This window comes from Amborella trichopoda, chromosome 4, assembly GCF_054954075.1.
Source record: "Amborella trichopoda isolate Santa Cruz 75 chromosome 4, AtrichopodaSantaCruz75HAP2 v2.0, whole genome shotgun sequence".
Classification (NCBI taxonomy): Eukaryota; Viridiplantae; Streptophyta; class Magnoliopsida; order Amborellales; family Amborellaceae; genus Amborella; species Amborella trichopoda.
In genome coordinates this window covers 26,721,333-26,749,144 of record NC_142339.1, presented here as the reverse complement: position 1 = coordinate 26,749,144, position 27,812 = coordinate 26,721,333, and the positions used below count along the sequence as shown (strand labels likewise).

The 27,812-nt window shown below is 36.9% G+C and overlaps 2 protein-coding genes and 1 non-coding gene across 8 annotated transcripts in view; 1 reads left to right on the top strand and 2 right to left on the bottom strand.

Annotated features, from left to right (window-relative positions):
• Positions 1-546, top strand: part of LOC18424757 (Plasma-membrane choline transporter family protein) — a 46,247-nt gene extending 45,701 nt beyond the window's left edge. For all 6 annotated transcript variants that reach the window (XR_016053434.1, XR_016053435.1, XR_016053436.1 and 3 more), the window contains one exon: positions 119-546. Coding sequence is in view for 2 of the 6 variants with exons in the window: in XM_088863940.1 (XP_088720066.1) it covers positions 119-337 (219 nt within the window). In the remaining 4 variants the exon portion in view is untranslated. The remainder of the gene's footprint in view (positions 1-118) is intronic.
• Positions 314-27,812, bottom strand: LOC18424758 (ultraviolet-B receptor UVR8). Its single transcript, XM_006829335.4, has 12 exons — positions 27,727-27,812; positions 27,482-27,626; positions 27,308-27,385; positions 27,133-27,165; positions 26,676-26,736; positions 23,598-23,716; positions 9,912-9,997; positions 9,575-9,776; positions 2,142-2,195; positions 950-1,060; positions 801-857; positions 314-722 (listed from the first exon to the last, which is right to left on the bottom strand). Exons 1-12 carry the CDS (start codon positions 27,795-27,797, stop codon positions 510-512), a joined length of 1,230 nt encoding a protein of 409 aa, XP_006829398.1. The 5' UTR covers positions 27,798-27,812; the 3' UTR covers positions 314-509.
• LOC148782382 (U6 spliceosomal RNA) lies at positions 25,361-25,464 on the bottom strand. The gene has a single exon (XR_016055173.1). It is a non-coding gene; the product is annotated as a U6 spliceosomal RNA (small nuclear RNA).

Here is a 27,812-nt window from a genome sequence, read left to right as displayed (position 1 = left end):
TTTACCATCCTCGCTGCCTTTCTGAGTTTTAATATGCATATTAAGTTCAATTTCCCATGCACTAGCAGATCCTTTTATGCGGTGGACAGCATAACCAACAATTGGTTCTTTCTTTCAGGTTGGTCTGGCAATGGTCGTGGTAGAAAGTGCTGTTACATCCATATACATCTGCTATGCTGAGGATCCTCTTTTAATTAACAGATGGGACTCAGAGTTCTTCAACCAGATGTCTGAAGCACTACATGAACGCTTGCGATATAGAAGTGCAAGAGCGCAAGAAGTTATGCAACATAACATAATTGAAACCCAGACATCACAAGAAACTACTACTGTCTGAAGAAGGGGAACACGATACAACTTATGCATTACTGTCATTTTATGACAGTTGTTCATTTTAGCACAAAGTGAGCTATTTTTGGGGCAAAAACAATTTGTCCTCAAAATCCAAAGGCTATTTTCTCATATGATGTTCCCTCATGTGAATTGTAACTAAACAGTAGTATCTACTATTAATTCGATTCAGATGCTGATGCCTCAGTTTCACTAGTCCAGGAGGTAATAGCGAGAGTATGCCGCCCTCCACACGCCACAAGTTTAACAAACCAGCTCCCTTCTGTATTTTCTGCATTACTTGGTGGAGACAGGTCTATGGGTACTTCCATTGGATGCCCTGTAGTTACCTTCCTTCCATATCCCAAACGTCCATGATCCCCTCGCCCAAACTGCAACATATTAAACCAAAGTCATACATCACAACTGAATCATTTCATACCATCTCATCTCATCTAATATTTTCTTACCGAGTATATCCGGCCATCACATGTACGGGCGACTGAGTGCGTGCCTCCACAAGAGACCTATCATGGATAATCAACAATGAAACAATTATTTTTTATGTATGGCCAGCGAAATGATAAAAGTTGGGGACAAGTGTGAGAATTGAGTCCACCTGAGCTACAACCTCTCCAGCAAGAAGTTGGACCTTCTGTGGAACCATTTTACTGCTCTTGTCATCACCAAAACCAAGCCTACCATGTTCTCCCCTTCCCCAAGCATACACCTGCCAAAACAAAAAGAAAACTATGAACTCTTTTGCTTCCTGTGAGCTGAAATACTGTACGAGACCACATACTATTATCATTAGCGCATTACAATTGGGCACTGGTGGACTTTTTAGCAAAATTCATCAAAAGCATTCGCGGGATGAACATTATATGCATGAATGTCCTCTAGCAAGTAAGACCAGCAAGCAACAAGGGAGACTTCACCTAGCCCGATAGGCAGGGGAGCAAGACAAGCAACAAAGCACCAAGCAATAGATGGATACCGCTGGAATAAGTAGTTTAACATCTCACCTATTTCTGTTGATTTAATTTCCAGAAACCCATTAGTGGACACATAATCATGTGTTTTACCAGCTGATTTTTACATGTTTTGATAATGGGTAAAATATAAAATAATTTATATTTTAGGGGCTTTCTGATAAATTTGCCTTTACCCTTTCTGTTAGGAACGGTATACGCACACGCATGTAAGAGTGATATGATTAGGTGCAAAACACTTAGCAGCTTGTTAACAAAGGAAAATTTTGCATGTATAGAGCTCCATTGGAAAAAAAAAAGGGATTCGCTTTTGGGATTACAAATCACAAACTTATTATAATGTCCTCATAAGAACCTTCTAAATGCATGCCCCATTTAGTTTAGAATATAAAGTTCCTTCTAAATTCATTACAGTTTGTCAATCAACAGAATCATTTTGACAGAAAAAAGGAACCAGAGAAGTCACGAAACACCCTATGGTACGAATGGTACCTTTTCAAGAGGCCTCAATTGACTGCATATACCTTTTGCAAAATTCCTAACACTTTGCAATCAGCAAGTGCAAAATGTGGAGCAATATATGCAGGCTAGTTGAGTACATGCAAAATACATTCTAAAGCAATACATTTTCATTGAAATAGGAATACATATCACACCAATGGAGTTTGAATTAGCTTCTGGTGAACAAGTAATAGGCTATCAAAGAGTACTGTGGGCACGAGATATACACAGCACAAAAGATTCCGAGACAATAGAAATGTAAAGCACATTAAGCACACAATACAAATTTGATAGATCACAACCAGGAACAAAGACTACCTCTCCGCTGTCTGTCAGTGCAGTAGAATGCCATCCTCCAGCAGCAATATCAACCTACAAATGAAGAGCAGATGTCCCTTAGGAGCTCTAATATTAAAACATAGCAGTAGAGGGTTCTAGTTTTGACTCTGCACATAAATGCTTATTCATTATGATTAGGTAAGTCATGGGTAAGTACAATCTGATTCAGTCACTATGGAGGTAAATGAGGTAAGTAATGGGCTAAATATAGAGGTAAGTAAGGTTTAGGCAGCCGGACTGTGATTTAGGAAAGAGAACTTTTAGATCAAAGGAAAGGAAAGGCTTAGGAATGATAGTTATTAAACTCAGGTAATAAAAAGTTTAGATGGGTTAAACACTAAGGTCACAGCCTGGCACACAGTAGCGAACAGGAACACCAAGCAAGAAGGGTTATAAGTCTGAAGTTCAAAAGAGACTGCATATTGCAGTTAAGATTTAAGTACAAACAACAATGCACTCCAAACTATTAAATAATGTCAAAGGAAGCCTAATGAATCCTCATCATTCTAAAAGGACTTTTGTATGATCCTTTGAATAGTATACAAAATGCAAGCATTAATCTACCAATCTTTCCAGAAAAAAAAAATGCAAGTGATCTAAAAAGAAGCACCTTATGAAAACCACTTTACTATGTAATTGTTTGACTAAACAAAATAAAACCCTTGAGCTCCTGTTCACCACAAAAGCAGAAAGTGTTGACTAATGTGTTATCAGTTCAAAGCACTCTTCTACAGCCACTTCTACTCCAGGTGGGTAACCTCTCACATGGGTAACCGCACGTAGGAATCCTGGTGGCTTACTGACCTACAAATATCGTCTCTAGGCATCTATCAGACCTCAACAAGATATGACCATTCAGGAACCCTCGAAACCAATACCTATGCCCAAAGGAATGGGTTTTGGATATGACCCAGACCATAGACAGCCCAACCCTAGGTCAGTCAACCAAGAAACACTCCCACTAAAGTACACAATCCATTACATTTATTTTTATATTTTCTCACGGACTTTAAAGGCCACAAACCCTAACAGAATGATCAACCAGAGATAAATAGAAAATCATCATCAGCATCATCGGAGCCTTATCCCAAGTCTTTGGTGTCGATACACAAATCTCCACGCACGGGAACGAACCTACCTGGATCTGAGTTCCACCATTCCGCTCTATCAAGAAAAAAAAGAAGCTGGACACATCATTAGAAGTTATGTGCGAAAGAATTAAAATTGACAACCGTAAGGTGTATGATCTTTTTCCATATAAAACAGGCCATTTCGGAAGACAACAAAAGAAGCACAAGTTTCAACAGCTTAGTATCGCATCATTATAATCTTAGTCCACTTCGTGGCTATTGGATCCAAATCACTAGTGGTGCTATTGTAGTTAGGTAACTGCAGTTTGCCTCCACCAGATTCACATGGGATTCTTATAATCTAATTTGTTATGATATTTATTGCAAATACAGTTTGGCCATTGGAAGCAAGCAAAAGTATCCTTGGAGTCCAAATAAATATATTTCCACATGAAGAGGCACCCCAATTCCTTGAAAGAGTTTGGGAAAATTCAAGCTCACTGGCTCAGAATCTAAAAAATACATATTTCACATGAAGAGGCATTCCAACTCTGGGAATAGATTATTTTGGGCATATTTCAAACAGACCTGGTCTTAGAAACCGGAGTCTAAGAAATACTCTGCAACTCAAAACCCAAATGCCACCTGTAGCAGACTTTTTTTGCTTACATGCGGCGAGCCAAGTTGAAAAAAACACTCTGCACAGTGCTTTTCTTTTTCACAATGGTGACTTGTATTTCAAACAAAGGAGTTCTGAAATCGGTCTTCGAAGATAGGATGTATATAATTTGGGGTGGATAACCACCGTTAATCTATACAGAGAATAGGGGTGGGGATACATAAAATTGTGTGCGTACAAAGGTGGCCGATGGCGTGGTGACCAAGAGGATCTTATTCTTATCAGCAGGTGGTGCTGCTGGGAGAATCACTACTAGGCTGGGTTTACACACACCTTCCTTAGCCAAGGTATCCGCCAAGGAGTTGGATTCTCTCCAAGTGAGAGTAGACACCAGGAGAGGGGAATACAGTGATGAGATGTTGCCAAAGACTTATTGAAATGTCCAAGGAACAGAAGTAGATTGGGAGGCCCAGAAAATGATATTGCCATAGTCTCGTTCGACTGTGTGATGCGCTCCACAATGGGTACTAAAGTTTCTCAGGTCAGTGAAGAGCACCATGCATTTGGCCATGTTGGAATAAGGCTCCGATGATGCTTATCCCAAAGTGTGCCAGTGGGATTTCAGCTTGATGAACTCAGAAGACCCCCCTGATGCCACCAGTCCCTGGCGTTGCCTAACGAAATGCCATCGAAGTTCGGTTTGACCAGCCCTTGGTGGGGAGGGATCCACAAAGAAAATCTTGTAACAAGATGGAGGTGGATTCATATCATATTTTTCCACAGGGAAATGGAGTCCAAAGAAGAGTAGCAGAGGCATTCTTTAAAGGAAAGAGCCCGAGCAATGTTCCGAGATTTGATGGGGTCAATGAGGAATGGTGTTCTAAGTTAGACGCTTTGGAAGGTTTTTCGAGTTTATTTGAACCAGATGGCCCAAAAAAGGAGAAGATGGAAAATCTCCAAATGAGGAGTACGAGTTCTGGGATCAGTCTTTCAGTGGACACAGAAGTGACCCATTGTATTTTCGAAGAGTCTCAGTCTCAACGAGAATATTTAATTCAAGCTGGGCGTGTGAAGGTTCGTTTTTAGGCAAGAGTTCAGTGGACGAAGCACAGTGGATCCATAAACCACAGGTAAGAACTTTGCAATTGATTTAGAAAACTAGATGAACAACAGACTTGAAACCTATCTACCTTTTGAAGTTGTTCTCCCTGTTTAGAATTTCTCTGTTTTTCAATTCCACATTTTATATTGGTTTCAGAGCCTGGTTATATAAAGTAATATGGATTCTATAGATCCAAATGTAGAATGTGTTGTAAAATTAGAAAAGACTGGACATTCAGAACATATGAGAATAGGTGAAGAAACTATAATAAATATTATTGAAGTTCTTTAAATTTTTAATAGATCTTATATATGAAAAAATATATATATAATGCTCTAGAAGAAAAAATAGAAAAAATTCAAAAAAGAATCGAAGAAATAAAACAAATAGAGAATATAGATTTAATTCAGCAGACTAAGGATCTTTCATTAAACGTAAAAAAATTTTTAATAGAATATGTAGAAAATAAAAAAAATTAACTAGAAGCTTTAATAGTACACTATATATGATGAAAAAAATACAAACTGCAAGGTTAGGAGAAATTTATAATGAAGAATGTAGCTGGGAAGAGAAAATAAAGAAACATCAACTAAAAGCTTTAATAGCAGCTAAAGCAATAGTAATATTTATATCATTTGTAGGTGCAGCTAACTCCCCCAGAGGTAACTCTATGATTTTCCGAGGTAAAAGAGCGCGCCTGACCAGTTAGAAACAAAAATAAATAGGAACATAGTTGCAATAAAGGGAACCCGAGGACCATATTCTTCTTCTCCAATATGAGTTTTGGTCAAGTCTCGAATGAATTCAAGCACATATTCAAAGAAATTCTAACCATCGGTGGGAATGATTTGTGGTTCCGAACAACTATGGTGGTTGAACCTAATAAGAGAGCAATTACGACCCAAGAAGTGATAAGAAGCTTTAATAGTACACTATATATGATGAAAGAAATAGAGACTGTAAGGTTAAAAGAAATTTATAATGAAGAATGTAGCTGGGAAGATATTAAACGATATAATGAAATTTACCAATGGAAAATACATGAAAAGAAAAAACAAGAAATCTATAAATTGTCTATGTTTGATCTGAAATCATATACATCTATTGAAATAAATGAAGGAATCTCTTAAGTATCCAAGAATAGTGAAAAAAGCTTGACGATTCCAATCCTTGACAATAAAAAATTATAAAAAACAAGGATATGATCTTGCACATTTAGGAATGATACAAATAGGAGTTTGTCCATTATTTAGAAAAGGGTTAGACATATCAACACTAGTGTGTGTTCTAGACTGTAGACATACAAGACTTCAAGATGCCTTAATAGGAGGAATACAAGTGAAGGACCAATTCATTTCGAAATATTTCCAAATTTTAACGTATCATTAGAAGATAAAAACCTTAAAGAAACTCTAATGATTAAACTACAAAATGCAAGATAAATGATGACAAAAGGTAGTGACAATATTGTTCAGTCCAGTATAGGGTTTGCGATAAATTAGTAAGAACATCAATAATAACAAATATGATAAATCAGAGTAAAAAAGGTGAGACTACATTAACAGAAAACAAAACCCTACATTCCAAAAAAGATAATTCCTAAAACTATCCAATGGAAAGATTTGACTATTCCAAAACAATGGATAGAAACACCCATAGAAATAAGACCGAGAGAATCAGAGTTAGAATTAGAAGAAGAGTTAGGAAGAATAGTAATGAAAAATAATATGGGGAAAAACAAAGTAGAGACAGAAGAAATAGCATATAAACAGGTAAAAATTCATTTATATGAGAATACAAAAACGATAAATATAATAGAAAAAGAAAAGAAATTATGGGAACAAATAAAACAGTCAGTGGAAGAGTTTTTAGAAGAAAAAGAAAATCTAAAGCCCATATGGCAGTTAACTGAAGAAGAAATAGAAAATGAATATAAAGCAAGAAGAGATATTAATAGAATGAAAAAGCTTCACAGAAGACCATGAAGAAATCATAGGGGAAGGGCAAAGAGAGGAACAAGAAACTTCTAATGAGGAAGTATGTATGGATGAAGAACATAAAGCTGATATACTACCTAGAACAAGACCCTATGGAGAAGGGATGAGTGAAAAATGAAAATCTCCATATTATCAAGGAAAGTATCCAAGCCGAATGGGATTCACTAGAGAAGTGTATGAAAAAGAAAGAAGTCCATTAAAATCAGAATATTATCCTAAACCAGTAAAAAATGAACCTAAAAATCCATTAGGAATATATTTGGATTTAGATTGTGAATTCAATAGAAAAGCAGCCATATCTGATTGGGAAAGGCTATGGATATTGTCATAGGATTGAATTCTAATTGGACTACTCAATAAGCAAGAGACTATATGTTTGCTATGCTGAGAGAAAAAGCTAAAGATCTTATGGAACATTTAGATTGTGTATTTGATAGAAAAGCAGCCATATCTGATTGGGAAAAGGCTATGGATATTGCCATAGGATTGAATTCTAATTGGACTACTCAATAAGCAAGAGACTATATGTTTGAGATGCTGAGAAAACAAGCTAAAGATCTTATGGAACAAAACAAGAAAATGTAATAATATGTTGTCTGACTGGGTACAGCTCCGTTAGATAAAGATCCAAAATCTTTAGCAAATTTTTTGATAGAAATTAACTTAACATTAAATAAAATAATATACATGAGTTTTGTCGATACTGTGAGGCCACCAGGCATGTCCTCAACAGCATCGTGGTCCCTGAGAGGAGGACCTACAAAGACTTACACTACAAACACTACAAAGACTTACACAACAGCATAGGGGACTTACAGCAGAGGGGGGCTTATATATATGCCCAAGTACAAAAGCGGGTAAAATCTTTAGCAAATTTGAGAAAACAATTTGTAAGAACAACTAAAGACCCTGATGAGCAGGAAAGAATTAGGGCTGAAAGAAATTTGATGAACATCACTATATGCTCTATATGTTACTTTGAAGAATTTACTAGTGAATATAAAAAATATTATTATAAAAAGGAGACTTCACAAGTGAAGCTTGGAAAACGATGTATTATGCCAAACTACCACCACTATGGAATATATGGTTAGAAGAGTGATACCAGAATATAGATACCTTAGGAGAAAGGATTTACCATGCAAAAGAAGAATTCCAGAAAGCTTGTTTACAATGGAAAAAAGAAAAACAAGCTAACTATGAGTATAGAAAGGAAGTATGGAATCGTTGCAAATATATTTTAGAAATCCCTGGACAATGGGGATGTGAATCAAGAAAACCATATAAATGAAAAGGAAAAAAGAAGTCTAGATTTAGAAAATCTACTACCTATAAAACGAGAAAGAATTGACCAAGAAACAGATATTATAAAAGAAAAAAGTATGGTAAACCACCTTACCCACTGAAAGCCAAAATCTTAATGCAGATGCTGGCTATGTAACGAAATGGGACAAATAGAAACCGACTGTCCAAAGAAGGATAAAACAAAGAACATAAACTTATTAGAAAGATTGAAGAAGTGGAGGAAGAGAATTTAGAACCAATATATGACAAATACATATCGGAAGATGAAAGCATATATTCTAAATTAGAATCAAAAGACTTGGAAGAAGAGATGGAGGAAATAATAATGATGAGTGAAATACAAAATTGAAGATGGGAAGATGAGGAAGAAAAACAAGTTATTCTCTAAGAAGACAAGCTTACACTATAAAGAAGCGACATTGTTGATATAAGAAAAGCCTTATAAAAGCTGATAAATTCCCCTTCCTCTATGGAAAAATTTCCTACTCATAATAGAAGATAAAGTCCTAATTCCTAAAATACCCCTAGAAGCTCTGTAAATGGGGCAACCACCTCTTATTCTCCCATTAGTTGTCGCACGAGGGGTCATTCAGCATTGAGATTTTGGGTCAGAAAGGTCAAAGAGAGGTTTGTGGTGTCCTAGAGTTTTGGAAGAGAGAAAAGTGTGAGATAAAGCTTCTAGAAAGCAGCAATCCCTTGCTCCCAATCTCACTCCCACTCCCAACAACTACTGTTTCTCCATTAGTGCAGTCGTGCAATAGGAATGATGTCAAGTTATTTTCACATTTAATGCTAGGATTTACTCAACCCAGAGCCAAAGCAGAAATTGAAGCAATCAAGAAAATAAGCATATATCATGAGGACATAATAGTGATAATGATGCATGGAGATGCCAAAAACTATTAAATTGCATTGAGAAAATTCATGCCGCAATGAAAAGCCTCGGCCTCATAATACAATTATTACATTCAAGTGGCACTGTCTGTATTCATGAGAATTCAACATCACACTGAAACAAAGGAAATGGCAAGATTACATTGTCTGCATTCATCACAATCCCACATCAGTCTAGAAATAAGGGAACTGGCAAGATTACCAAAGTTCTGCATATTTCTACTTACTCTAAAACCAACAATTAGCACAACTCCAACATTACTGAAAATGTGTTATTTTGTTAAACACAGTACTTTGTATTTACAACAGTTGGTAACAGATGTGCATTGTTAACAATAAACTCATAGAGCTTCAATAAACCTACAAAGTTGAGATAACAAATAGCAGTTCTCTAAAACACAGGCAAGAACAAGATCATGGCATACCAGAGCAAGGTCAGAGAGCCCTTGAACAGAAATTGGTTGTGACCTTGGTTGGGTATCACCAGTCCCCAGTTGGCCATACTCATTGTTTCCCCATGCCCGCAATGTTCCCTTCTCCAAAAGTGCCAGATTATGAAATGCACCCACAGCAATCAGCCTCACCTTTTCCAAACCTTGCACTCTTACAGGAGTAGAAATCTGTTTTCTAAATGAACGCACAAAATTTCTTGTATTGGATTGCGAATACATTAATAGATCAGACATATAGCTCAACTCGCCTCTCAAGCAGTTGTGCTCAAGAAATCACAACTACACAGACATATAGAAAGAAAGAGCATACATATCTCCTGGAGGCCATGGTTGACCCCATGTCCAGACATGTCCTTCATTTGTAAGCACCACAGAATGTGTACCTCCAGCAGCAACCTGTAATAGAAACAAAGCAAGTGTATCAAGCACTGGTCTTCCCTCTTGCTGTATCTTGGAAAAGGCTAATCAAAACCAATGGCTGAAACCATCTCTCTAAGACAAATTTGAACTGAAAAATCTTAACAGTTCCCAAATAACAAATATTATTGGAGGAGTATTATGCCATTTCATTTTTAATTTTAATCTTATATAGAATACCTTTTTAGTGATGATAGGAAGGATCAAGACCTAAAAGAAAACTACGGACATCTGAAAGAATTTACCCAGTTAAATTACAAATCAAAATTATTCTATGAAATATAAGCCCATATAAAAATGCTATCCAATCGTATTACTGTGCATCTGCTCAACACTTTTGATCCAGGACCATGTGATAGTATAGTAAATTTTGTAACAAGCTTCCAAAGGTGCAATTCCATAAGCTCAACTTAGATATGGAATGGGGCCAAATAATGTTAATTTCCTGAGCTCTGGCTTACCACAACAAATAAAATATTTAGAAGAGGCAGATGAAGATTCCAGCACATTTTTACTCAGTTTCTAAATATTAAAAACAATGAGCAGCGATTATCAGTACATAAATTTTAAATATACGACCAGTGCTAAATATATAATTTACTAGGGCTGCCAACGGATCGGGCTGGTCCACGGACTTTCAGGCCAGACCTGGTCAATGGATTAGGTTTAGGTTCAGGTGCCAATTCAAGACCATGGGCCGTGCCCGGGCCACCCATAGCCTGGCCCAAATTCCTATAGTCTATGCACGTGGACTATATATTCCACAATATATAGATCGTAATTTTTATGATCCATAGATTATATAGAATTTCAATTTTGTATGTTAAGAATATAAAAATATAGTCCATGGGCACTAAAGGGTAGAGAATGATCTCTCTCTCTCTCTCTCTCTCTCTCCTTTTTTCTTTACCCAAGCCTTTCTCTTGCTTGCTGGTCTCCTTTTTTCTTTACCCAAGCCTTTCTCTTGCTGGCTGGTCTCCTTTTTTCTTTACCCAAGCCTTTCTCTTGCTTGCTGGTGTTGCTGAGATGATGCTCCAAGATTGGTTGTTTAACATTTAAGCTGCTTTTGCAGGAGATTATGCTCCAAAGGCTATTTTTCCAAACCTTTCATAGTTTCAATCCTCTCTCTCTCTCTCTCTCTCTCTCTCTCTCTCTCTCTCCCCTTTTTTCTTTACCCAAGCCTTTCTCTTGCTTGCTGGTGTTGCTGAGATGATGCTCCAAGATTGGTTGCTTAACATTTAAGCTGCTTTTGCAGGAGATAATGCTCCAAAGGCTATTTTTCCAAACCTTTCATAGTTTCAATCCATTCCTCCTTATTCATTTATTGATGTCTGGGAGATTTTACCACTCATTTCATGAATAAATTTTCATCACGAATTTCAATAATGCTTTTGAAAGAAATCCTTATATTAAAATCCATCTTAAGAAAAATATGTTTTATATTCATTGTAGTTTCCATTATTTCTTTTATTAATTTTCTACGGTTCATAGGTGTAAACCTAATTAAGGCTTTCCTTTGTTAGCAGGATCAGTTCTCCCTTCTTATATGGTTAGTGAAGCACTCAATTGTAAATAGTACAATAGTGAGGAAAGGAGCTCGTAAGTTTTTCTTTTTATTATTATTGTTTCCTCCTTTTCTATCAGGAAACATGGATAGGGAGCAGCATTTTCAATACCTGCCAAATTGTAAAAGTAGCTAGCTGGTTTGTTGACCACCAACTAGTGTTCGCAAAACCGGCCGATTTAACCACCAACCGCCTGATTAGATCGGAACCGACCTGTGGCCGGTTTCGATTTTGGGCGGTTTTGGTGATCACCGGTATTTTAAATGTTAAATAAAATATAACTTCAAATTTGTATCAGCTACGTTACAATGGTAAGTTGGTTAGCTTTGACGAGAAGATTCCGTTTGATTCGTGGGTCGAATCCTGTCGCCCGAGCGTTTTCTTAAACGCTATTTTAAACCCCCGCCATTTATCTACTACTTAGTAGTGCGTTCTTTTTAAACGCCATTTATTTACTACTGAAAAAATGTCATTTTATTTACAATTTAAATTATAGCGTTTTTTTTTTTAAACGCCATTTATTTACTACTTAATTGACTATTAAACCCACTAACCAATATGCCATTTACTACTTAGTTGCCAAAAAGACGGGCCTATATTATATATATAACTTAATTTTTCCTTAATTTTCTTTTTAAAAAATAGTTGAAGTTGATTTTTTTTAACATTATTTTAATATTTTACATTATGGTAAAGATTAAAAATTTCTTTGGTTGTTGATACTCATTTTTATATTTTCTCATCTTTTTCAAAAAAATTTAATAATACCTCTAAGCACAAATTGATTCATTAAAATCCATTTCTTTCATTAATTTTCAACTTCGTTTGAGTGTGTATTGTTTTAAATCTCATTCTTTATAGGTTTTTTATATTTTAGAAGACTTTTTTTGTATCTTTTTTATTTTTTTTCAACACTTTTTTTATCGTTCAGGACTTGCCCGGTTAGAGCGGTTGAATCAGCCGGTTTACCCGTTAGGCCCGTTAAATCACTTTCAGTTAACCGTTCCGGTTAGATTTTGCGAACATTGCCACCAACACAATCTTTATCGCATTTTATCTTTACTGCATAAAAACCCCTTTCCAAACAGAGCCTAAATTTATTAACCCAGTTCACTATTAGAAGAATTTAAATTATTTATTTATTTAAGGGATTTGCTGTTCAAATTCATGTTTCACCATGCACCCAAAATCATGATTACAGTACAATACCTGGCTCCATGGGTACTCCCACCCAAACAGAGGCTGCATGCTACAAAAACATGAGTTCAGATAGTAATACCATGCCTATTATGTTATCTTTTATTGTACTTTGTTTGATACAAAAAACTTTAAGTAATTTTTCAACATGGATTGCTTCCTCAGAAAACAATAGTGAATATTTTACTAATGTGTAAATTTAACTTGGTGACTTTTATAGTGATAGACCAGCATGATACACTAAATTTCTACACACACGTTTGGCACACTAAATTTCTAAATCCATGCTGCCGATAGTGAGAATTTCAAATGTACTCACCTTTTGCAGAGCTATTGTGATGCTTGGCTCCTTCACACATGTGAAAAAGCCAAACCCTATGGGCTGAAATGTATGTTCTGTGTCATTTGCCAAATTCATTTGATTCTCAAAGTGAATAAAAAGAAATAACCCCACCACATTAACACAGGTGAAAGAACTGCAGAAAAGAAGCAAAGCAGCTGGCATGTGTGTGCAAGGATAGTGTGCTGCATTACAGAAGCAATAGAGAGTTTAATAGGTGAAACACTTTTTAATCAATAATGAAAAGTTTTATCATATAAGAAAAAGTAGTACAAGCATCAGAACCAAAGGGGTCAACAAGTGGACCAAGAGAGGAGAGCTTAATAATTGAAATGTAAGAAGAAATGAAAGTACTACAAGCCAGCAAATTCCAGCTACAAACTTCCCCATTTGGGCAGCAGACCTGAAGCTCCAACAGATAGGAGCTTTTTTAAACATGTGAAGAGAAATAGAGTGAATACAAGAGTAATTCCCATTCAATTGTAAACGGGCTCGATAAGCCATCACATTATATCACAATAGAAAGGTGATGAAATGGTAAATACCTCATACAAAATAAAAGAAGACTGCATATTTCTGAACTTGACGAAAAGAACAGAATATGGTGCAGCTACATTAACAAGTCCCTCATTCTGAATTCAATGATATGAATAGCCTAGAAATTTAACTGATCCAATGGGGGGCCTAACCCAAAAGGGAACCTAAAGAGGATGGAACCCACAATGGTTTTTCTGTATGGAAAGAGCCAAAGTTGTTAGAGGTAGCGGCAAGTGCAAAGAGGAAGTGAAAGTGAGAGAGGGAAGTCACTGGCATTACCTCATTTGGGATCATCCATACAATAAATATTTAAAAATCTATAAAATTTAAAAAGTAAAAGATTGATCAGAATTTTTCAAATATTTAGGTTGAAAATTAATATATTACAGATATATTCACTACAGTCACAAATATATTTATTCAAATAAATTTGAGAGAACTAACATATTTATATGAGTTTTCTCATATATAAGTCCATCACAATACATACTAAAGATATTTATATGATCTTACAATACATATGATAATAAAGGAAACATAAGTTGGACCCACCTACCAACGTTAAATGCAATTGGGGGATCGTCATTCGAAGCTCTCTTTTCTATTGATTCAGACTTAAGAATCTCTTTCTATTTGAAAATTTTCAAAACATGGTTTGCAATAATTATTATGTTTTTAATTGATATGCACGTTATTGCATTTTCTTTACGGATATACATTTCTTGCTTTCCTTCCTCTAGTGACAAATATTTGTTGCTTGTTCCTTTAGAATATAATGAATGTAGGAGTGTGGAGTTGTTGACCAACCCTTACTAGATTGGGCTGCACTAAGCTGACATGAGATCGCAGCTACATGCAATCCCACTCTAGAAGCATGAGATCACATTCACAAAGCGGGATGGCAGCCCATATTACGAGATCCCGGTAACTAGGTGTTGGATTTGGAGTCAGCCCCCTTGCGAATGTAAGGATATCCACAGTATTTTCGATATTTTAGTGGTTAATAGAGAGAAGGTCATCCATGGTATTTCAGGACTTGTTCATGGTGTAGAGAAAGGAAAGGGAATCCCTTGTGACATGGATTTCCAATTGGGAATAAAGTTTGCTAGAAAGAATATTATCAAAATATGAAAGATTACTCTTTTTTATGGATAGGATTCCCTCATTGGACATTCCTATATAAAAGGGTCAAGAGAGAGGAAAAGAATTCCTCATGGGAGAAAAATTGACAACCATGTGCCTCTTGAAAAAAGAGCTCCTCACTCCACACCAAAAGCCCCCCTTCTCTCTCCCATCCTAGTTTTTTTCTATAGAAGCACTAAGAAAAGAAAAACCCTATTACCAATTAAAGAACTCCCAGACCACCCACCAAAGGCATGGGATTTGCATTGTGTATTGTAGTTATACATCTTATCATTAAAGGTCGACCCCAGGTTGCGGGCATCGAACTCTTGACATGGAGGAACCGCAAGCAAAAGGGTGGAAAAGATCGTTACCGATAGCATACGGGAAATCAGATTCAGAAAAAGGTATATAATCTCTATCTCATTATGTTTTTGTGTTTCCATTGTGTTGCTATTCGCTTGATGAATCGAACATGGGTATCAAGGAGCTTTTGATAGAGGTTCGCCTCTTAGATCTGATAGCTCATGTGGTTTGTGTGCAATAAAACAAAAAATCCTAGTTATTAGGAAATGTTTTGGCATATTTTTAGTTTTTTGGTCTTCACCCTGCAAAAACTGGCCCCTAAAGGCACAGTATTTCCCTGGGTTAGTTGGAGCACGGACATACATGTTGGGCATGCACGAAACGTGCATAGAATGCACATCGGGAATGAATAGATGCATCTGGAGCATGAAGTCTCTTGTCGTGGTCCCCTGGGTGCACCCACAGACCAGAAATGAGAGGTGGTTGTGCAACGAGTGTGCATCCATGCTCACTAGACCAGGTGGTCCAATGCTTTGGTAAAATGTGCGTGGACTTGCGAGACTATTTTTCCTTAGGTCAAGCACGACCACTACGTTATGATGGTCCCACGGACCACTCCAAGGTGGCCTCATAAGACCACATAGCGCAGTGGTCTAACCCCTTCAGAAAAAAGATAGTGTTGGCCACACGTGTGGCCACACAAGTGCCATGACAAGTGTGGTACCACAATTGTGGCATTACAATGAGGCCACATGCGTGAGTCACCATCTGAGGCCATACAACTATCTGTTGATGTGGTTCATGGAGTCTGTGTGCGGCCTTGCAGCTATCATGCAGCCACATGAAGCTAGTGAGGGCACACCTGCACGACCGCATACACACTAAAGAGCACAAGTGCAACTACACTGTTTTATGGTGAAGCTGAACAGAAATTATGCGGCCTCAACCTTACAGGGACCTTGGTTGTCAAAACTCCTCTATTGCAACCACTCCAAGCCCAAAAAAGTATCTGATAGAGCAACTTTTAATTTTGCAAGAAACCAAAAACTTTGAAATATTGTTTGATCTTGAGAAAAACCTCAAGGACAATTTTTTTAGTGTATTTCTCGGTCAAGAAGGCAGAGAAAGAGTTTTGGGGCCTAGAATGCCCCCAAAAACCCTTCCCCCCCTTTAGGGGGGAAATTCCATTTTTTCCCTTGGCCAAGGGCCTTTTTCTACCCATGGCCACGGGCATCGAGGCATCCGCCTTAAGGAAAGTGCCTTGGGCACCTAGGTAGGCCGCCTAGGAGAACTCCTGCCTAGGGTAAAATTATGTGTTTTTTTCCCTTGACGAGTAAGGCAGTCAAGCACACAAATTTTGGAACACTCTATCAGAGAAGAAAAATTAGGCTTGTACCTTCCCAAGGACATCATTTGCATTTAGGCGGTTGTACAGACTCAAAGATGCTCCTTTTGTATTGCCCATGTGATTGTACTCAATGCCATTCGAACTACTTTGTTTGAGTGATAGTGTTGGACTTACATGGATGAAACAAGTCATGTGAACCCTACTTATATGAGACAGGCCATTAGCTTAGATGAGCTCCACTTGGATGAAACAAGCCATTAGAGCAAGCTTAAGGAGGCTTTACTCGGATGAAACAGGCCATTAGAGCTAGTTGGAGTCATAATTATCTGTGAACTAGTGAGCTCCGTCCCTCTCGTCCTTGCATGGGACCATACCTTGGCTAGATGAGTGAACCTGCACACCCCAGGATGGATAAGCTTAGTCAAATATGATGCGCATCACCAAAGAGGGTTAATGGGTTCTAGAGGTTGGCATAGCCTGTTGGTGGATGTTATTAGCCCTGAGATGATAGAGTCTCTAGTGTGTCGGGATTCTCGCTTGTAGGGCAACTGTTTGAAAGCTTCAACATGGCATCCTATGCAAAGTGTGTGTTGCTAGCCAACATGAGCGCTTTGAATAGGAGACGTGTAGGTCAGGGGTCTGTTACGTTGTTTGAGGTCTAAGATGGGGTCATAAGGTGGTTATGGAACACGTTTGCTAAAGGATTTAGTTCCATTGCTAGCTTACTCTTCTAAGGTTTTTTAAAGAAGCATTTCCAAAGGTTTTAAAGGTAAATAAATGTTTTTTTTTTTTTTTCTTCTCTATTTAACCACCTAAATATAGAGCAGTGATTTTCGTATTTACACAAAGGCTACTTTAAAATAAAATATCTATTTTTTATACAGTGGCTTTCTTGGAATTACTAATTTGCTGACATAAATATTTCAGAAGATCATGAAAGAGGTGCATGGGAACTATATGGAACAAATTGTCTCATGAGCTACAAGGTTAGACTCATTGACCAACATGAACCCCACTAGCCATGGGGTCCACGTGGCTGGTCAAAGACTCACAAGTGAGGACGTATCAGCCCATGGAACTCCTATACAATGAGTGACTTCCAACTGAGATTTCTTAGTGCATATTCAATCCAAGAGCAATTTAGGCAGTTACATAATTGAAAACGCTAGAAACATTATTTATTGGGCTTCTAGGGCAGCTACTCCCCCCTGGTATCTTGGGTTTATTTATGATGAGATTCAGCATCTTTGCTGAGATACACCCATCTTATGGACGCATATCTCGCGGATGTCGAACGGGTTCGCAGATCTGTTGGCCAAGGACGGAGCTAAGGCCCACGTTGATCAATAGGCCATACCACAGTTGGTTTTGGGTCGGCAATAGAGCACGCACATCCTTCTTGGTTTGGGATTTTTTGTGATCTATTCTCTCTACTTTCTTTGTACATTTCTTGAATACAGTGTAAGGGGATAATTTCATAACCCCATTTGTCTCTCTACTTTCTTTTTACACTTCCTGAATACTGTGTAAGGGGATTATTTTATAACCCTATTTTGTATAGGGTCGTATGACCTATTCTTTTTACCAGGAGTTCCGTGTACTTAAGGTACTCCTGGATTTACTTTTACCATTTTGTATCTATCCCTTTTATCAATACAAAGTTAACAGTTATCAAAAAAAAAGAAAACGTATTTTGGAAACATTTTCAAAGTCAAAGTTCCAACGTGGTTAGGGTTAGAATCTTGGATTGAGATATATTTCTAATCAGTAGTTGTTATGAGAATACAATCAGAAGTGGAAGTTTCCTAGGATAGTTCGAATGGACCTCTAATAGAGTTAGAAGAGTGACTGGATGGGATCCTTGTAAGGATAATTGTCCAACATCCACCTTGATCCATGATTCCATGATGGTTGGCCAAGGGACGGATGGCTAAGATCAGCTCTATCACACCATTTCTCCTAATAGAAACTAATTCATTATTACTTCATCTCTAACCCAATGGACCTGTATATAAAGGGCACCCCGCCCCTTTATGGACCTGAGCTTCCATCCTACAAAGCAAGTTTAGAAGACCACATGGGAAGGCTTAGGCCAGGCGGCATGAAGGTTATTTGAGGTCAGAGAGAGAGAGAGATGTCCTCCATATAATTGTTTAAGTTAGGAAGAATCAAAGAAAAGGGTGGTACATGAGATTTAGTCCTCTTTTTCTCATTGTTTAGTGAGGTGCAAGTAAAGAGAATAGGAGTCTTATAGCCTGCAACTCCAAGCCTGGTTTTTCACCTAAAACAGTGGGGTATGTTCTCCTTAATGGGGTTTGGGTTTGTGAGAGTTAATGTAAGAGAAAGTTGTTGGACGTCTAAGCTACAGTTAGGGTCAGTGTTCGCAAAATCAAACCGGAACGATTAACCGAACATGGGCCTTGGAAGCGGTTTAACCGGCCTAACTGGTAAACCAGCCAATTTAACCTCTTTAACCGGGCAAGTCCCGGGTGGTCAAAGAAGTGTTGAAAAACTATAAAAAATTGTTGAAAAAAATACAAAAAAAAAAATCTACTAAAATATGAAAAACATATAAAGAATGATTAAAACAAAACATATTCAAATGAAGTTGAAAATTGATGAAAAAGATGGATTTTAACCCATTTTATATTTTTCGATGGCTATTTTTTAAATTTTCTAAAAAAGATGGGAAAATATAAAATTGAGTATTAATGACCAAAACAATTTTTAATCTTTACCATAATGTAAAGAATATTTAAAAATGCATTACAAATCAAATTCCTTATTTTTGAGAATTTATATATATTTTTTTTATTTTTTTTTTAAATACCAGTTGATCACCCTAACCGCCCAAAACCGGAACCGGCCAGTGGCCAGCTCCGATCTAACCAGGCGGTTAGTGGTTAGATTAGGCGATTTTGCGAACAATGGTTAGGGTTTAAGTGCTTCTTTCTCCTTGTTTGAGAGATCAAAGTAGAGAGAGAAACCTTACAACCAGACAACCTAGGCTCAGAAACTCACCCAAAACAGAGAGAAAAAGCGATCTACCAATGATCTAGGAATACGAGATGGGGTGCAAAGTCCCAAGGGGTGACCCTTCAAAGAACTGGTCAGTTTTCTGCATATTTAACTGCATTTGGGGCACTTGCTTGGGGACGTGGTCACAACTTCTCCCGTGCAAGGTATGATTTTCTTCTTTGATTTTGAGTCTCATTTATTGTATCAAAATCTCACAATAGGCTGGTGTAATACCAGGTAGATATGGGGGCATTAATAAAAGGTGTTCTGTTGGATTTTTGCTAGAAATTTTAAAAGTAGCACTCTGTATCACCCAGGTGAAGCCTCTCACAATTGTAAACCTCAGGACTCAAATAGTCCATGCACTCTAAGAAGTTCCTTGGATGATGATGACTTATGAAGGGATCATCACAAAACTCACAATAGCACAATGAAGATGCAATGACCTGTAATAGAGGCAATCTGGAAGATGCATAGTTTGCCACCAATGAGTCTCCAAATGCTATACAAAAGTAGCAAACACATATCTCCTTGGTGCTAGCATTTATAAGAAGCAGAAAACTCCACCCAGCCTCTTCAAACTCGAGTTCCCAGTGTTCTAAAAAATGCCAGGTGGCTCCTAGGCACCCGGGGGGGCTCCTAGCCACCCAATGCCTAAAACCTAGGCAGCTTAGGACCTAGGTTGAACAAGAGGGGCAAGGAGCAGGGGAATGTAAGCATACATCATAAAATAATAAAAATCCAAAACGTTCCAAACCATTATATATTTGTAATAGATAGACTACTAGCATAAACAAAAATAAAATATAATAATAATCAATAAATTAGTAATACAGGCACAATCCATATTACATAAACCATACTTCATACTCCATAGTTCATATCATTCCATAATCGATATTTTCATATATTGATACAACCATATAGTCATACACATAAAAGTAGATAGTAGAAACTAGAAAATAAAAAAAAGAAAACATACAGTCTAAGACGCAACACCAAGAGTCAAGTGTCGTCAGTCATCATCAGATTAAGTAGGATATACCTCATCATATGCATCAGACTCGAGGCCATCATCATCAAAGTCATCTCCATCTTCAACATACCACTCGTCCTCCTCTGTTTCTTTTAAATCTGCTTCTTCCTCCTCTTCTTCTAACCCCCTCTTACTGTATGCACATGAGGCCCTAGGAGTCTTAGTTGCTCTACTTGGTGCTTCTTCAATGTTTTAAAAAACGGTCCGCCCGGCGCTTGGTTAGGTGCCCTGGACCAAAATACCACACGCTCAGACCCAGACGGCCCTACACGGGCGTGAAGTACAAGGTACGTGGGTTCTTTTTTTTCTTTTTTTTTTAAGATACCCAAAAGGGAAAATGGGGTAATTTTGACCCTCCAAAAATGTTTAAATAGGTTATGGGGATTATTTTCAACTCCTAAAATTAAAAGAACAATTCCATAAACCCTTAATGTCTTAGCTATACCTATTTCTGATAATCAAAAGTATTTTTTGTGGTTTGAAGAAGCTTCCTAAACTTTTTCACTTATTATGGAATATGGAGAGTTGGTGACTATTACTAATACATATCCTATTAGACTTTTGAATTTTGTACGGTTTGGAGTTTGAAATTTTGAATAAGCTTATTCTCAATTTGCGATATGTCATATGTTTGTATATAAAAAAATATGTTACAATAATACAATATTTTCAAATGCACTAAATTACAAATTTGACACAAATATATATATTTATTTTATATATATATATATATATATATATATATATATATATATATATGTATATAGAGAGAGAGAGAGAGAGAGAGAGAGAGAGAGAGAGAGAGAGAGAGAGAGAGAACTTGTACTACAAGGCACCCAAGGTTCTGGGCACCCACCTGGGCACTGGGCGTCAAGCCGGCCGGCTAGCGTTTTTTGAAACCTTGTGCTTCTTCACCTTTTTCTTGTTTTTTGTGTTTCACTAAACTCAAATATTGCTTAACCTCCTCCCTAGTAGCCTCAGGAACATTTTTACACAAGGCAACATCCCCCTTACTACCAGCAAAGTGTTTCTTAAACTGGTAAATACCCCCATTTGTATCCTTCCCATAATAATTACACCTTATACAATTTTTGTTATTCATATTCAGGTTATTACCATACTTCCAACCCGGATCACCACCTTTAGAAGAACCTGGAGAAGATATTTCCATATAACAAAGCTCCTTTTCTTCCCTTTCTAGTTTTACTAAATTCAAATATTGTCTAATCTCATCCCTAATAATGTCATGAACCTTTTTACAAGAAGCAACATTCCCTTTGATATCAACTAGGTGTTTCTTGAATCGATTAATACCCCTATTGGTATTTTTTTCACAAAAATTACACCTTATATAATTTTAATCATTTGGTTTCGGGTTATAACCATACTTCCAACCCAGATCACCATGCCTAGAAGAACCAGAAATAGACTTATCCAAATGACTATGTTTTTATTCCTGTCTTTTAAACCGGTTTATACCCTGATTAGTATCTTTTTCGCAATAATTACATCTTATATGATTTTTTTTCATTTGGATTTAGGTAATAACCATACTTCGAACCTGGATAACCATTTCTAGAAGAACCCCACGAAAACATTGAAATAACAAATAAAATCTCGAATATGAAGATTTTTAACAAACCTTTTTTTCGATCTCCAATCTTCAATGTTTGAGATGTTTCTCAATCTCAAATACCTCCCAAAACCCCTTAATAAGCTACAAAAATCATCAAAATCAAATCCAAACCAAAAAGTCAATGTTTGGATCGATTTTTCAAAACTCTGAAATACCCAATTACTCTCTTAGAAATGTAAAAAATGATTGTGTTTAAATTTTTTTCCACTCTAAATGTAAACAAAGGGGTTTAAGTGGCACAATATCCTAAAACAGATAAAAAATACGCCTCACCGAGGGCCATTTTCACCCCTAAACGGGATGCATTGCGGCCGCCGAAGGCTGGTCATTGGGCGGCCGCCCAAGGCTGGTAATTGGGAGCCCGCCAAGCCAGGGTCCCAGGTGCCCGGTGGTCACCAAGGGACTCTTTGCCCAGGACACCCGCCTAAACCTGGGCGATGCTCATAGGCCCCCTGGCGCGCCTAGGTGCTAGGCAAGCAACTTTTTGATTCATTGCTAGTTTCTACAAGAATGTCCACCAACAGGTCTTCATCTGCTCCACAAAGTAGCAAATACACATCTCCTTAATGCTAGCATTAGTCTTAGAAGTAGGGGCTCCACCTAGTTTTCTTAAACTCTAATTTCCACAAAAACATCATCTACGCGCAAATTGCCAATACCGACTGAACATCTATAGAACATATGATGTAGGAATTTAGTCAAGACTCCAAATTGGGATTCATCTCATTGATTCCTCTTATAAATTTCGTTTGATCGCCTCAATGTTAAATGTATGAAAGGATTGAATGAAAATTTATCAAGCTCCTTCTTGGCATGACGATATAATTTTGGTCTCCCATCAAACAATAATAGAAGAACAAGGACCTCTACCATAAATAAAAACCTCTATTCATGAGAGAGCTTCCAGGATTTTTCTTTTTTTAAAGATAGTTGAAAAGGCTTCTATGATATGAAATTTGAAGCTCTGATTATTTGTCACGACGATTTGTTAGCTTCTTTAGATCATGGTATTAGGAGGTTACTTTACACCTGGAAAGAGATATCCTTGGAATCCAGGCAGTCTCAACAACCACCATTGCCTTGAGCATGAGCAACCTCGTAACAAGGCCTTATCCATATAAAACGAATACAACTGCTGCAGCTTGGGTTGCATTCAATGCTATAGGTGGGAGCAACAAAACCTAGAAATCCACTTAATGTCTTGCGGCACTGAATCCTAAAACACCACCTTCGGCACTAGATTGATAAATACATTCTCAAAAGAAAGTTATACTGCAGTTCACTCAATATTTTGTATTTATACAAGAATGTTCAAATAATCAAGAATACCTTAAAAGGATATAAAGAACAAAGAAGAAATATTGCTGTCATGATTGTAAAGATTAAACAATATTTTTACATCGCAGCAATACTAAATATACTACTAACAAACTCCCAAATCAATCCAAAAAGTTAAAATAGAAATTCAACTCGCCTGGCAAACAGAAAGCTTGGGGGCACAACGTTGAGGAATTGTAATATCTCTTCTCAAAGCCTTACTATTATCATCTTTGCGCTCGGGTTCCTCACCACATTGCCCATATTCATTGCCACCTAGATAGATGTCAAGATTAACTAACCAATTACGTTCAAGATGTTATGCAAGTTTTATTGAAGTTAGATTAATCTTGGACATTTTTGGGGAATAAAAAAAGTTTATTTTGTATTTTTTTTGGTTGTATGGTATCACTTGATGCCTTTTTGAAAAGGACCATTAAAAAGGGTTATGTACAATTCTAGAGAAATTTACCCCTATATTTCATATAAATATCGTAATTACATAAATCTTTGCTAATTTTTTAATATTACATTATATCCTTTTTGTTGCACATAGAACTAGAACTAAGTGTGTGAAGTGAAGATGTACAACCAAAGTTTTATGTGATCACCACATACCAATAAAGCTGAAGGCAAGTTCTATAGGCCAACTGTGAAACCAGCTTTGCTTTATGGATTGGAATGTTGGGCAATCAAGAAACAACATACCCATGGGATAAGTGTAGTTGAGATAAAGATGTTGAGATGGATGAGTGGCAAGACAAGAAGGGCTATAATCATAAATCAAAACATTTGGAAGAATTTAGGTGTGGCATGAATAGGCAATAATATGAGAGAAAGTAGACTTAGATGGGCTGGCCATGTGCAGTGCAGACCCAATACAGCAATTGTTAGGAGATACGAGTTAGTTCAAGTGGAAGGCTCAAAAAAGGAAGTTATGGCCTCATTGAGGCTATGGCCCTTGTTAGAGCATAATGGCAAACCAGGATTGTGTAGCCGACTCCAAATAGTTGGGAAAAGGCTCTGATGATAATGATGAAGATACCTTTTGTCTTTTCTTTTAATTTCATGTTTACCGTCACTATGGAGATTGAAAATTCAAAATCACAAATATCAACAATTGTATTTTTTTAAAAGTCATTTTTAGGAAGAAAAAGGACTCACTTTGTATATTGAAAATCTGAAGACACTCTAGATGACTGATCTTGAAAATCCAAAGTCATCAAACGATCTGGTGACTTTGTATTTTCAATCTCCAAGAGTGAGGATAAAATTGGAATAAAAAAGATAGGCAAAAAGAATATGTTCGTAATATATAAAAATCAAAGGGTAATTTCACAATTACACTATTTATATGGGATGTATGCGTAAATTTCTCAAAAATTAATTGTATTTTACTATAAGGTTCTATTTACATTTACAAATGATCAATTGATGGAATTTAGTTAAGAGCATATAAGAGAAGAGTTTCATACTAGAAAAAGCCAAAAGCACATTTCAAAAAAAACAAAGAGATATTGCAATAACACTATTTATATGGGATATATGGGTAAATTTCTCAAAACTTTATTGTACTTTGTTGTACAGTTCAATTTACATTTACAAATTGATCATTGATGGAATTTAGTTTAGAGTATACAAAAGAAGAGTTCCGTATTAAAAAAAAAAGCCAAAAACACATTTCAAAGAAGAAAATAGAGATAAGGTAGAAAATTCAATAATGGTAGTAAGATGAAAAATTTATCAAAAAGAGAAAAGAAAAAGAAATTTTGCTTGCCACCTCAATTAAATGAAAATCCAAGATATCCATTTTTATATATAGTACTTGGCCAAAATCAAGCACATAGTATCCAAATGAGAAAAACCTAAAAGAAGGAAACAAGACCTATATATCAAGAGAAGGAAATTGTTTTTGAAGAAAAATATTTGGACCATTTCTAGATTAGTGTGTGTCATCCTTGCGCCAGGGCCATGGTAATCTTCCCGGTACATTCCAATTTTATCAGATGTTAGAAGAAGGAAATGATTGTGGAGCTAAATGAGTCAAATTCAAGTGCATACAAACCTTCTACTACTCTAGCAACAAAAGGTGATTATATTCTTCATCAACTTAATTTAGACAAAAGTTATACTTTTATGAGAGACAGAAATAATATTACGACTCCAAATGCGAATATGTCAAAAATCACATTTTTCCTAGGATAATAAAAATGATATGACAAAGTAATTTAAAATTATTTTAAGTGGCATGAGGTACTCATTAGAACCTCTGTAAGGATCATGGGATGCACCACTAGTTGATCTCATCATGTACACCATAACAAAATGGTGATGGAATGAGGAATTCCATAATAATTTTTCACTTGGTAACGACAGTGGTAAATAAAAAAGGCAGTGCTGAGTGAACTAGCATACAATTTGAGACCAAAATAGTGAAAAATGTGTTTGGCTTACACCAGAGGAAGCGATGTGGCCTTTGTAATTTGACTTGCACAAGACTTTATATTCTACGTGAAGTAAGAGTAGCTGTGGAAGTACCAAAAGGTCGCACTTGGAAGCAGCTATAAAGGTAGAAAAAAAACCCTAGAAAATAATAAAGGGAAAAATAAAATAAAGGTAGTAAAAGTAAAATAAAAGCAACCTTAAAAAGTCCAGATAAACTCAAAATCTATAGAAAAACTGATTTAAAAAATTGATTCAGAGTTGGGGACATTTCAAAAATCCAGGAAAAAGGAATATAAAAATAGGGATTATGCAAAAAACAGTCATCAAGCTTTGCCAAAAAACCCAAATTATACACAAAAAAATACTATATTCCCATTTTTCATTATTTTTTTGGATTTTTAAAAAAAAAATTGTGAACCCTTAATTGTACAACTACTCGGGGTAACTCGGCCTACTCGCCGAGTCCAAGTAGACTCCGGCGAATCGTGTAACCTGTTTAGTGGTATAACATGTGTGAGGAATTTTAAGGAATATGGGAAAATGAAAGTAAGTGTTTGCAGAAGAAAGATAAGTTTAGTTTACCATTTCATGAATTATTTACAGGTTAAGTAGTTCCTACTTTTTTCATAATTACCCAGCACGAGAATTTCCATCTCAATTGTTACATGTTTATTCTCTTTTTTTCTTGTGTTTTTTTTTTTGTTTTTTTGAGGATTCAAGTTCATCCCTTTGGGCCTTTATCATAGGAAAGGGGAAACTAAAGCAAAGGGAGAAAAAGAAGGACGGATACCCCAAGCATAGGCACGGCCTTGATCATCCACAGCCAAACAGTGCCACCCACCAATTGCTGCCTGCAAAAGCAAAGCATGACATAAACCAAAATAATAAATTATAGCTGCTCTGACCACAAACCAGTTGGGTGCTAGTCTACAGAGGTTTTCTCCAACTTTCAGGAGAACATTGGTTCCGTCTGTTCCGAAATGGATGGTCAGAGATTAACTGTACACAGATGATGTCCTGCACGCTTGCTCCACTCCAGTTAATGTCCAACCATCTGTCGGTGGGAATCGATGGCGGATGTACAATTGGGGTACAGGGTACTATAGTCCACTGGAATAAGGTACAGTCTTCGTAACTTCTATGGAATCAGGTTCCATATATGGTTTATGGGTTTTGTAAGGCAATTAATTTGAAAGGAGAAAAGCAAGAGAATTGACAAAACCCATTAAGCAAGAAACGATCCTTACCTGAACAATCTTCACATGGCTCAGAGATTTAACCTGCATCAAAAGCAGAAAAGATGAAAAAAAAAAACCAACAAAGAGAAGAACAATGCTGAAAAGGGAAGAAGATACACAGAAAAAGGGAGTGGGGATGAAAGAGAAGTGGATGGTAGAAGAAAAAAAAAAAGAAGGGATGGACCTGGTTGGGAATGCTCTCAGTTTTCGTTTCTGGAGGGTGGCCCAAGGTGCCTCTCTGGTTCCAACCCCATGTAAAAAGCTGAAAAATAAAAGGGGGGCCATTACCTCAATTGAAAAAGAAAACAACCCAACATTTACACAATGCAATGGCAATAGGTGATGAGTGTTGAGCTACCCTCCCATCATCACAGATTGCAAGAGAATTCCTGCTACCAGCGACCACCACCACCACATTCTCTCCCTCCAGAGTTTTAACACTGCAGACCCATTCTTTCTCCTCAGAGTTGCCAGTGCCCAACTGTCCATCCTCGCCAGAACCCCTAAAATTATAAAAATAAAAAGAGACATGAAGAAACTTCTCAATATTGAATATGAAAGCAAGGAAGTAAGATGAATGAATGATGAAAGGCGAGCACTTACCAGGCCAGAATAATGGAGTCTGAGGATGGAGAAGAGCACATCAGATCAAAGTGGCAGTAAGCAGCGCTCATGAGCTCAGACAGCAC

What these genes read in the sequence shown, in the direction of transcription:
- LOC18424758 (XM_006829335.4), bottom strand. Translation starts at nt 27,797, where the DNA reads ATGAGCGCTGCTTACTGCCACTTTGATCTGATGTGCTCTTCTCCATCC. An exon ending in CAATCTGTGATGATGGGAGG is followed by an intron (nt 27,386 to 27,481) that starts GTAGCTCAACAC and finishes TTTATTTTTCAG; the next exon opens with CTTTTTACATGGGGTTGGAA. An exon ending in CTGGAGAGGTTGTAGCTCAG is followed by an intron (nt 858 to 949) that starts GTGGACTCAATT and finishes TATCCATGATAG; the next exon opens with GTCTCTTGTGGAGGCACGCA.